The sequence below is a fragment of the Hyalella azteca genome, unplaced genomic scaffold (genome assembly GCF_000764305.2).
Source record: "Hyalella azteca isolate HAZT.00-mixed unplaced genomic scaffold, Hazt_2.0.2 contig4203, whole genome shotgun sequence".
In the NCBI taxonomy this organism is placed as follows: domain Eukaryota; kingdom Metazoa; phylum Arthropoda; class Malacostraca; order Amphipoda; family Hyalellidae; genus Hyalella; species Hyalella azteca.
Window position 1 is genome coordinate 22,449 of NW_025934426.1, and position 11,768 is coordinate 34,216.

The following is an 11,768-nucleotide window of genomic DNA, read 5'->3' on the forward strand; positions in this document are numbered from 1 at the left end:
TTAATATTTCATTTGCTGGATAAAACCCATTAGTAAACTATTCATAATTCAATCGAACGCTTATTAACACCACGTTTCTGTTGCAAAATCGCAAAACAATATTATATGAGGTAAACGAGCAGAAAGAATCAAGTAAAGAAGTAAACGGCATAAAATTAAATGGTTCTTAGATCTAATGCATTAGGAGTACGATTTATTGTTACCTGAGTACGATTTATTTCTAAAATTATGCCAAATTTCAATGAATAACATCATGTTCGCACAGGGGTTATATATACTTTCTTGTCACGATAATTCAACTACTCTATTATCAATTTTCCAACCACAGATCGTTAAAACTTATATGTCGTAATTATCGAATCTTATATCTTCATTTGCATGATTCACGACATCAATACACCCCTGACACCGTCAACCTTTGACCTGAAGTGACAGCACCACCTGACACTAGAACTCGTAAGTGTTGGCCATTGTCCTCTGATGAGATTTTTTTTCCTACAAGCATGGATCAAAAGCGAATCAGTCAGCCTAATGAATATAGCGTTCGGGGGCATTCAGCAATCTTCAATGAAGACTAATGTATGACCTTCAATCAGTTGTATCGAGCATGAACTTGAAAGTTGTACCTGAAACGCCGACCACTACATTTGCTTTATGTAATGTAATTATGAGTAAATTTTCCGTGGACTTTTCTAAAAACAAAAACATTCAGGAAAAAAAAAACTATCAAGCCCCTTTTATCAGCAAGCGAAGAAGTTATTAATAAAGCTTTGTTCTTCCGCCCGCAGGAAGAACAAAGTCACATACTTTATCAATGATAAAGTATGTGACAAGTATTACATTGAAAAAGTGTTAAAGTAGATAAAGTATTACAACGGCCGTTCACGTGAGGCGTTCACACAATGCGTGAACGCATTGTGACGCAATGTGTCGAGTATGCAGGATTGCATATGGGCCACGAATGGAATTATCGTAGATTTTTACGTCATTTCGTTTGAAATGAACCGAAAAACGCAACTTTGCTCGAAGTCCCTCAATAAGATCTGTTCCGAACTTCCGAATCGAAGGACGTTTGACCCGATCAATTGCGCACAAGTTTAGTTTTGTGCTTGCGTCCGTTGGCAAGTTCATGGGTGAGTTCGGAGAAGTGTCGATTCGGAGAAGCGCTCGCTTGTTTCAACCAAGCGTGCCTAGCATGTCTGACAAGAAAGCAAAAAAAAATATTTCTACAAGGATTTTCATTGTCTTGCGAGAATGATGTTGCAGAACGATGCACCGGTTTGAGGCAATTGCGAAAAATACCAGGATATGGAAAGATAAGCGGGTAGATATTAAAAAAAGGCAGGTATTCAGAGAATGAATACGNAAAAAAAAAAAAACGAAAAACAATGCCCAATATTCCTACCGGATAAAGAAAGAAAACAAGGCGTCAGATTTCCTATTAAAGAAAAATCTACTTCTCATCGCATTGAGCTCCGTGAGCAAAAATTAAAGCAGGAGTTAATCAACAGTAATAATAAACAAAGAAATTAGGATATCCCAGCCAAAAACTGGCACGGAACACGGGACAAACAGATTAAATTCTCCTCCACCTTCTTGTGATCATGAGCGACGATGGTTATACTTGAAGACTGCTCTCAGAAAGTCGTTTCGGCAACTTAGATGAACCTGAAAACGAGTAAAAAAATTAACTTCCTAAGATGTTAGTTTTCAAAAATCACGTTGAAAGAAACATTTGCTCAATTCAACATACGAGCGAATGTAGAAATTAATTTGCAAGTCACGGCAGTGATATAGTCGAGTCAGTAGGAATCACAGCGGTCGTAGTTCTTACCAAGAAATTTTCCCACTCCAATTTGACGGAGAAAGAAATTTCAATAAGAAATCACCACTGATACAGACTGAAAAACTTTGGAAACGAGTAGGCGCAATCTCAACAGATTTACCGTAAAAATAGAACAATATTCTTGACCAATGCGCTCTGTTCTGATCGATGTCCAGTTAAAAAAATTGTCTTTCGGCTTTTCTAATTCATTTGTAAGCTGAAGAATTTCAGTATTGCGCAGGGCAACGCATCTATGAGTCAAGTCCATGACGCTAACGATAGTAACGTGTACAATGACTGGACATATACTCACCAAAGCTTGTCCGCAACTCTGAGTGAAGGTTGTTTGTAGGTGCCTGTGTTCGAGGACAACATGATAACTATAGTAAAGTGTGAAAGCCGGCAACGACTGGACATTTGCTCACCAAAGCTTGTCAGCAACCCTTGGTGAAGGCTGGCTGTGGGTGCCTGTACCCGTCATGTAGGCGAGCTTGTGGGCGTAGAGACACGGCGCAGGAACGCGCACCGTCCCCTGAAATCGATACCAGGCGACTCAACATTGTTTTACAATGCATTTTGCCTATCCTCAACAACTAAAATAACGCGTCATTTGAACGTACTTAATGCGGTAGTTTGAAAACTGATTCTTTAGTTCACATAATTTTTGAAGAAATACACCAGGCAGTTTAAAATGTTGACAAAAGCTTAAGCCGTTTCACTACTGTATTTTTTTCAAAAATATTTAGATGACTCACGTTTTCGCAAAAAAAGGGAAATAAAGGAAAACCGATTCCAAAAAATGCTCTCCCAGTACTGGTCATCAGCCTGTGGCAGTCTATACCATTTTAATCCATTTCTCGAGGTTTTATAGGTTTAAAAGACCCAAGTCCAAGGTGTTAACTTATCATTTCAGCCATTCGATCGTGAGAAAACCTAACAAAAAGACAAAATAAGTTGATAAGGACATAATAGGTTTCGTGCTAGCAACACACCTGCCAGTTAAAGTAGAGATGCGTGAGCTTGTACGTGAAGCACTGCAGCATGTCGACTGAGAAGTTGGAGCCGTCCTCCAAAATATTGTAAGATGTAGGCGAGACAGTTCCTTCTCTTACTTTCTGGGACACCAGAAAGAAGTCGTAACTGCAAAATGTACATTAAATCAACGCATTTCCAATAGTAACGAAATTAACAAGTTTAGAAACTAGCGTAAAAATTTCCACTAACACAATGCCAGTATGAGTAGGAATAAGGTTGGCTGCATATAAAAAGAACCTTCTCAAATACTACTACTCATTGTTTTAAATTGAAAAAAACTGAACAAACCAGTAAGGCAGCGTGATTGTCTTGTCGACTACGGTGCCAGGTGGTGGGTTGACGAGTCCACCGCTTCCCATGTCACGGAAAATTCGCGTGTTGATGCGCTTGCAGACCACAACGAACACAAGGCATATTCCAGGGTTGATCTTGGCTAGTTCGCTCTGCCCAAACAGCGACGAGCGTCACCATTGCGAAGAATACACCACAACAAATGGATGTTGAGTTGACTAAACACATCGTTAATTGGTCAACTGACAACTGTTCACCAGATATCGAGTTATGTCGAGAAAAAAAAAAATTACGCAACGCCTCTAATTTTCTAATAACGAATTCAGGATCAATTAGTAACATGCTTTTTGTTCTCCGGAAAATCAAGGCACTTCAAAATTCAAACAAATTTATGTATTTGCATGAAAGTTCATCGAATAGAAAAGTTCAGGGACTCCTTTCGGGTATTGGACGAAATTGAATGATCGATAACAGTGACAACTCTACCTTCGTTATTCGGCGTCAGAGTTTTAGGTATTGGTCAGAGTCTTAAACGATAGTAGACTAGTTGAATTTCTAATAATAAATAGTTATTATTATTGCATTTCAAAATCAAGCAGTAGAATACCTTTATGGCTGGAATTTCCTGTTGCTTGACGTACTCGAGTTGACCTTCGCCAACACCGTCTCGGTAGACGACAACGTTGCGGGGATGGCATTTGTTGCGCTCATGATAGGCCTTCACAGCTTCTGTGGACACACCATCACAAGCATTTACATCTTGCCACCATATTATGATCAGAAAACATAACTATTGGATGTAGCCATTCAATAGCCATCTTTCCCTTAAATAGGACAGCCGGTTATGTCTAGATAGTTGACAATTTTCCCCTCAATTGCACAATTCGGTTAAGGTCAGCAATTCAACGTACAAGCAACGGAATATCAAGAACTGGCAACCAACTCTGAATGCAGACAGCGAAGTTATTGCTGAGCTCTTCCTTGTTGTTGTGCTCGGTGACCTGGCCATAGTAATTAGTCAGCTGGGGATTAACCGACGAGACCACAGCACCATAAGATTTGCTGGCCGTCACAGTGTCGTGGTACACGTCGTATCCGATCACCATGGTCGTCTGGAAATAGAGTGCAGGTTTTCTCAAACGATGTGTGCTTCAAAAGTAGAAAAATGAATTTGATTACAAAAACATGGTTATTTGCGCATCCTAAAAAAGTAAGTCAAAGAGATTATGCTAGTGTATACGGAAAAAAATGAATACTGGGAAATTATTATCAAATATGTACACACTTGTGCAGCTAATATGAAGGTGGTAAGTTCATAAATTATCGGAAATGACCTATCAACTGCTTGTACCACAAAAACCATAAATAGAATATTTACTCAAATGAAAGAATTAAAACGTGCAGCCAAAGTATCACTTTTTACTCGAGATTCATGTTACAAGTCTCGATACCATGTTGAATAATCTAACCTTGGCGGGTTGCTTGACTTGCCACGGCTCGCCACCAAGTTTGGCATTCATTTGGATGGCGATTTTGGTTGCAATGGACATATGTAGGCCTACGCCAGCTTGGGAACCGCTGGTCTGGCGAGATTAGTGAGGGGGTGAAGTGGAGGCAAGATTTTCCCGCGTGACATTAAGAAATAGGATTTATGATTCATTGGATATATTGTTATATTGCTGCTAAATTTTATTAATGGTAATTTAAATAACTGTTAAACTGTTTTTGAGGACGTGAATTCAACAATTGAAACAGGAATACAAAATTGTACTGATAAATGATAGTATACTGTTTTCCTTCCTAATCATCTTGATAAATGAGAGAAATAGAATCACTATTCGATACTTCATGGAGAGTGCGTGGCATTTGTCTTCAACGGTCCTTTATATGTACAATTCCGCCCTAATTTTTGCCAGTATTTATTCCAAGTACATTTCTACCAACCGGTGCATTTATCAAAAAAGATCTACCAATTACACCTGCACATCAGTACCTCTATGCCAACATCTAATTTAAGACAAATATTCTATATTACAAATATCGGTAGAGTATGCATCTATAGTAAGATATTACATATGTTCAAATGAATAATAAAAACGGAAGTATATCAAAAAATGCACCAGACTCATCATTTCATCAATATTTCGTCTATAAAAATATATTGACAGATTGAATTTTGATTGATTTTTTATTGACAGATTGAATATATTGACAAATATTGACTTACTAGTAAGTAATTATTGAAGGCAAAACTTTTTGATAAGCTTACCTTTTTTTATTATATCATACTCTGATAAAAAGATAATCAGGCAGCAACACGTCTCGAGAATTTTTCTGCAAGTGATCCATGAAGCTATTAGGTTCCTTTAAAAATAATGTAGGCATTGTTCATAAAACCTATATCCAGGTTTCATTATTCTAAATTTGTGAAGACGAAAAGAATAGGAAGGAAAAATGAAGGAGAAAAATTAAGAAAAGAAAAGGGAAAATGAATGAATAAAACAAGAAGGAAAATAAAAGGAAGAAAAGAAGGAAAGAAAATGGGGACATAATCTTACTATAGACGTTAAAGTTATTTTTTAACATGAATACACTATCATTCTCACAATATATATTTCATTGAGTGAATCAGATAATAAAATAGGTAAAGGTGAAATATTTAAATTTAAAATCAAATTCAGCGCCCTCCAGTCTAAACACAACAAGTAAGTTGTTAATGAGGCCTGATTAAACCAATGCAGCCAGATATATTAGACGCCATTTGAAAAAAATCTATGGCTATGCTCGTTGTAGAAAACGATATGGGTGAAACTATAATAACAAAGTTCATAGTTTCAGATCTACCCTGCCTCTGCCGTCCTCATGGACATATAGATTATTTTGTTTATTTTCTAACTGCTGATCGACGGAATCACAATAAGTTTTTCGTCAGTGAACTTGCAGAAGACCACTGAACGCTGAACGTTCCTGGGACGCGATGTTGTGGCATCATTTGCAACCGGATCGACACTTCAGCGAATGCGACTTGATTGCATATTGTCATACATATAAAAGGCTACCTAATCTCTATAATAATACTGACAAACTGTATTTATTATATCTTTCAAGACTTTTTAAGATTCTAAACACTAATTTGACACTTCATGCTACAATTTATAAATATTTGACGTCTTCAATAACATACATATATAATTAACGATTAATGTCTCATAGTTCTCCCCATTCATTGATTGGAGACCAAAACAAGCATATTAAAAATTTTTTTACTTAATCATACAGCAAGGAGAAAAAATATTTTATTGGTGTAATTTATAATTTCATATAAAACTAAAGACGACATTTTTTTCTTGCTTGATGGTTCCAACAATATTTGCTGATGTTAGAGTGCAGTCTTTCGTTCACGTGTTGTTGTTGACTTGCGTGCCGAGTGTGTTGTTAATTTTATATTATTGCTTCTAGGTTATTAGAAATGGATTTCCATAAGTTAAGAGAATTATTAAAAGCTACTATTGACCCTAATAGAAGAAAAGAAGCAGAAGAAGAACTGACGAAGGTAATAATAATTCAACGACTTCATTCCCGCCATCGGCAAAGATGACCACATTTTGTCCATTACTATTCACTACATTAATATTGAAGAATTTAAGAGCTCAATAATATTCAAATTTATTTGAATAATATACTTCATATTCCCTGAATGCGTTCATTTAAGTTGCTTTCATTTTATTTTGTATACAGATCCCCAACAGGCCAACACTACNTGAATAATATACTTCATATTCCCTTAATGCGTTCATTTAAGCTGCTTTCTTTTATTTTGTATACAGATCCCCAACAGGCCAACACTACAGACCCCAAGTCTTCTCTGAAACTTTTCTTCAAGTTTATTCTAACATTATTTTATATGACATCAACGCAACTAGCCTACTAGGTACTAGCTATCACGCCATAGCAATAATAGCATTTAAGCTATATTGCACCCTATCAAGTGAAATTATCTATTTCAGAAATAAACTGATCCACAACACTGACAACAGCACAACTTTCTGGCACAATTAATACCATTTAATAATTAATAACTACTGTGTGGTAGGCTAATCTAATGCTGCAAATACCAATCTAGGCTACCTAGCTATAATTCTAGAATGTCTGTATTGTCTGGTATAAATGTATAATTTCCTAAAAAGTGGCAGGTAAAATCAATTTTTTCACTGGTGATTTCTGAAAATATTCAAAATTGCAATCTATATTTAGGCATTTTTCTTATTTTAAATGAAAAAAAATTGAGGAAATATCTTGGAAATTGTGTTGAAATGACTGCATAGCCTACCCTATAGAGCAGTTTTGTCTAATTTGTTGGTGGTTTATGTCCAATTTTCCAGAATGGTGCAAATCATTGTCATTTGTATCTGATCCATCAGCAATAGCACAAAAAATAATTCAGAATATAGGGCAAAAGCTTCATAAAGTTACTGGCAAGGACAATTGTTTCACAGGGATTTTCCAAATTCATGGGTGAAAATTTGTCTTTTTTATTTTATACTGAAGAAATTAGTAGAGGACATATAAATGGGTGAAATTGCACAGATTCATTGGCATTTTTGTCTGATTTATGGGTGGATTCTGCCATATTTTTCACCTGAGGTAATAAACAGCCATTTAACAGCGACAGCCAAAGTGTGAACTTTAGCTGAAGCTGCCTGTAATTGCGACCAAAACACTCAAATATGGTCAATTTACTAGTTTTTTTTCACAATTTATTATGTATAATGTAATGTCATAATTCATAATCATGTATAATAAATTCTTAAATTTATAAAAATAAATAAATTCATGATAATGTATAAGTAAAACTGCCAAGTTTTAAGAGATTTAAGAAAATGACCATAAAATGATTGTTTTACCTGCAATTCTTGTATAATTTTGCATAATATTCCAGATCAACCGCAAAGGAAGCATGGAAAACTTCTGACCTTAGGGCCATGACTAGAGCTTTCCCGCCATTTCTGGAACTGCAAGATTTCTACCAGATGAAATACCTCTTTTATAAATGTTAACAAAAATGCACGATCGGGCTGCAAGATTCCTAATGTATCAACAATTAGTCACGTTGAAGCAGTGAGATTTCAGAAACAAATAGGAAAATTCTAATCCTGCTGCATAGTATCTAGTATGGAACCATAGTGCAAAATTAGAAAGGAGATCCCTGTGAATTGGCTAATTTCCCTTATTCTAATTACCCATCAAATAATTTTTTATTTAATAATATGAAAAACGGCCTTTTATGCCTGCGATTTTTTTTAAATCACCTATGAAATGTTCATTTTTACCTACAATTTTAGGAAACTTTAATTGAATACAGCAATCCCTTGATTAACGCGGTTAATAAATCCCCGAGTTTTACCGTGTTAAGCATAACCGCACTAATCAAACTTGAGAATATATGGGAATAATTATAATGAATCCTCAAAAATAGCAAAGTTACATAATAATTTTTTTTTCCACTAAAATTCATCATATTTTGCTTAGTTCAGTTCATCATTCAAGCTTAGTCTCCAAAGTGATATTTTTATGTTTAAGCGTTCCCTTTTTGTCCATAATTATGACGAGAGCAGTATCTGCCAAGTGCTGACTTGCATTAACAGAATTTAAAATATTGTCAAGCTGTCAGAGTTAAAACTTGAGCCTGGGCAGGGTTCCAGTAATACTGGTTCAAATATAATTAAAACTTATCCATCTCACATCTGGGACCATTTTGAATTACTTGATTTCTGCAAGAATTGTTTCTCAGTTATAAATGAATCATTTACTTTCATGAAGGAATTGAATTGCACTGACAGTGGAACTTGCATCATCACAGCACTTATTCTGCCATTCATGGAATATATCTACTTTTAAATTTGTAATTGAAGCTTTCCTGATATTTTTGTACCTGCAAGTTTCTCACTCATGAAATAGTTGAAGATCTTTGGTGACATATCAGCATCAGAATCAATGTCTTCAGAAGATCTTGCCCACACATTCCACTTTGAATTCCTCTTTACATGTATTTTTGGTTAGAAATATTATAGGTTTACGTAGTTCTGGCCATTAATTCTCATTCTCACCGTCAACTGGGGTGACTTTGGCCACCACTACAACAGAAACAAATGCAGCAAACAAAATAATCCATGTTGGCCAAAGTGACTGGGGTGACTGTGGCCACCGGGGTGACTTTGCCCAACGTTTATTATCTTGTTTTGCTGCCATTTGTTTCTGTTGTAGTGGTGGCCAAAGTCTCCCCAGTTTTTGGCACATATTTTCAAATTTTTATGCCTAAAAACCTGATCTTGACAACAAAATTGGCATGATAGATTCCTCTTTGATGAATTATTTAATTCTTAACTGAAGTGCATGATCAAATCATGACATTATTAGTTCATTGAAAATATTTTACTTTGATTTAGTGAGATCTCAGTAATCAGTAAGCATTTCACAGTCTTATATTTTCACAATAATGTGAAATTTGAGTCCCAGCTACTTGCCAGAAGCTGTAGCTAGGACTTCAGTACAAATAAGTGACTAAAATAGTGTGTTTACTAAAGAAAGCTGTGCATTTCTTTTCATTTCAATAACAAATACACTATTTATGCAGAAAGATGAAAAATGTTCTGCTAAAATGTTTGAATGGTTGTATGTGTTTTGTTAAGATGAGTTTGTGCTGTGCAGATCCGCAAAATTGCCGGGTTTGGGCCAGCTCTGCTGCAGCTGGTGATGTCAGCAGAGCTGGACACATCAGAGCGTCAGGCCGCCGTCATATTCCTCAAGAACCTCATCACCCAAGCCTGGCAGGAGCCACCCAAGCCTGACCCTGCTGACCTCACTGCTGTCAGGTCAGTGCTTGGGTTAATGTCTATTCTGGCTGATAAAATAACATTGAATATTGATAATAACATAGATTGAAACTAATCACTGTGTTCTTCAAGAGAATATTGATAAAGTGTAATTGGAAAGGAAGTATTGGTAAAGCATAATGAATATGTAGATTTATTATATATTTAAGAATTAAAGGCCAATTTTATTAATAATTACCAAATGCTGATACATATAACTTGATAATTGTATCATGCAAATTGAACTTTTTCTCATACCCAATAGCATGTTTGCACAGACATACGCATTTGTTCCTTCAAGCTGAGATCTGAGATCAAGCTGAAATATATTGAAGAATAATTATTTGTTTGCTAGTTAATATTTTGAATCAATTTTTTTTATCTCAGTTTTGTTCATTGGATTATAGCATCTTTGTTATCCCCATGTTATAAACTAGAATCCTTCTGTGTTCACTCATATCACAACCTTGCGGGCTATGATTACTCCCTCCCATTTTGTCAATTATTTATTTAAATATCTTCCATCTTGCATACTTTTTTTTACCGGACTTTAATATAGATTGCTTCCTATAAAATGCTGTCTTCAAACTCACAATTTTGAACTTGAAACCATTCTAAAAAGAATGAGAATGAAACAACCAAATTTTTGGTCTCAAGCACAGTGCCATTTCCGTGTAGGACATTTCTGACCGCTGGGTATTCTGGTGATGTTACCAATGGTGACATATAAAGCCATTTCTGACCGCTGGGTATTCTGGTGATGTTACCAATGGTGACATATAAAGCCATTTCTGACCGCTGGGTATTCTGGTGATGTTACCGATGGTGAGATATAAAGCCACTCATGTGTGCGTGTGCCAGAGAACATGTGCATCTTTATTTCTGTTTTTCTCAATGTTTATTTTTTCCTATGGTTTATTTTATCTCATTGTCTGTAAGTTCATTGCTCACCATCTAAAAACTACATGAAATCGCAGCGGAGAGCTTGAGTACCTCTCACCTCCAGCTCATAGAACACTAATGTCGTGAGTTTGACAGTAGCAGAGTTTGCTGCCAACACGTGGAGCAGTTCACTCGGTGGTGAAATTTTTTTTATTTAGTTTGCTAAATGACTTGCCTTATTATCATTCTAGATCATAATAGCTAAAATATTATTGATACATCAGGAAAAGATCTCAGTTGAAGAGTATCTTGACAGACAAGGCTGTGAGACTTTTTTTTTTTTTACAGAGGTTATTAGGAACGAAGGGCATCTTCCCTCAAGCGCAAGGGCATAAGGGTAAAAAATTTTCCACTCTTGATCATAATCATCAAAGTCAACTAACACCATGAGTATAGGCTAATCAGGCTGACCTCAAAACTCTCCATTTTCTTCAATAATTTCTTCATTATCTGCACTAATCTTTTTAGTATCTCCAATAATCTCTTTATGTTTGTTTTTTAATTGTACTGCATTAGGCAGCCTAAAGCACATTTACATGTTCCCTGCAGTGACCCTGACGCAGAGTTTGCGCTGCTGGAGCAAGACAAGGTTGTCATCCGCAACTCCATCGTCGATGCCGTCGTACACTCCCCCGACATCATCAGGTGGGTGGTGGTGGAGTGAAGAGCTGCTGGTGGTGGTGCATTGAGTGGCTGGTGGTGATGGTGGTGGTGGATTGTGTGGCGGTGGTGGTGGATTGCATGGCGGTGGTGGTGGTGGATTGCATGGCGGTGGTGGTGGTGGATTGCATGGCGGTGGTGGT

The 11,768-nt window shown here is 36.4% G+C and overlaps 2 protein-coding genes across 2 annotated transcripts in view; one reads left to right on the top strand and one right to left on the bottom strand.

Moving 5' to 3' along the window:
- Positions 1-1,366: 1,366 nt before the first annotated feature.
- Positions 1,367-4,696, bottom strand: LOC108671918 (piwi-like protein Siwi). The gene is made up of 7 exons (XM_018159515.2): positions 4,621-4,696; positions 4,095-4,263; positions 3,759-3,880; positions 3,149-3,303; positions 2,818-2,965; positions 2,251-2,357; positions 1,367-1,668 (listed from the first exon to the last, which is right to left on the bottom strand). The coding sequence occupies exons 1-7, from the start codon at positions 4,669-4,671 to the stop codon at positions 1,659-1,661; spliced, it is 762 nt and encodes a 253-aa protein (XP_018015004.1). The 5' UTR covers positions 4,672-4,696; the 3' UTR covers positions 1,367-1,658.
- Positions 4,697-6,535: 1,839 nt separating this feature from the next.
- The window catches only part of LOC108671919 (importin-7), a 13,026-nt gene continuing 7,793 nt past the window's right edge, over positions 6,536-11,768 (top strand). Inside the window, exons 1-3 of the mRNA XM_018159516.2 lie at positions 6,536-6,704; positions 9,860-10,023; positions 11,515-11,610. Of these exons, the coding sequence (XP_018015005.1) occupies positions 6,621-6,704; positions 9,860-10,023; positions 11,515-11,610 (344 nt within the window). The 5' untranslated portion in view covers positions 6,536-6,620. The remainder of the gene's footprint in view (positions 6,705-9,859; positions 10,024-11,514; positions 11,611-11,768) is intronic.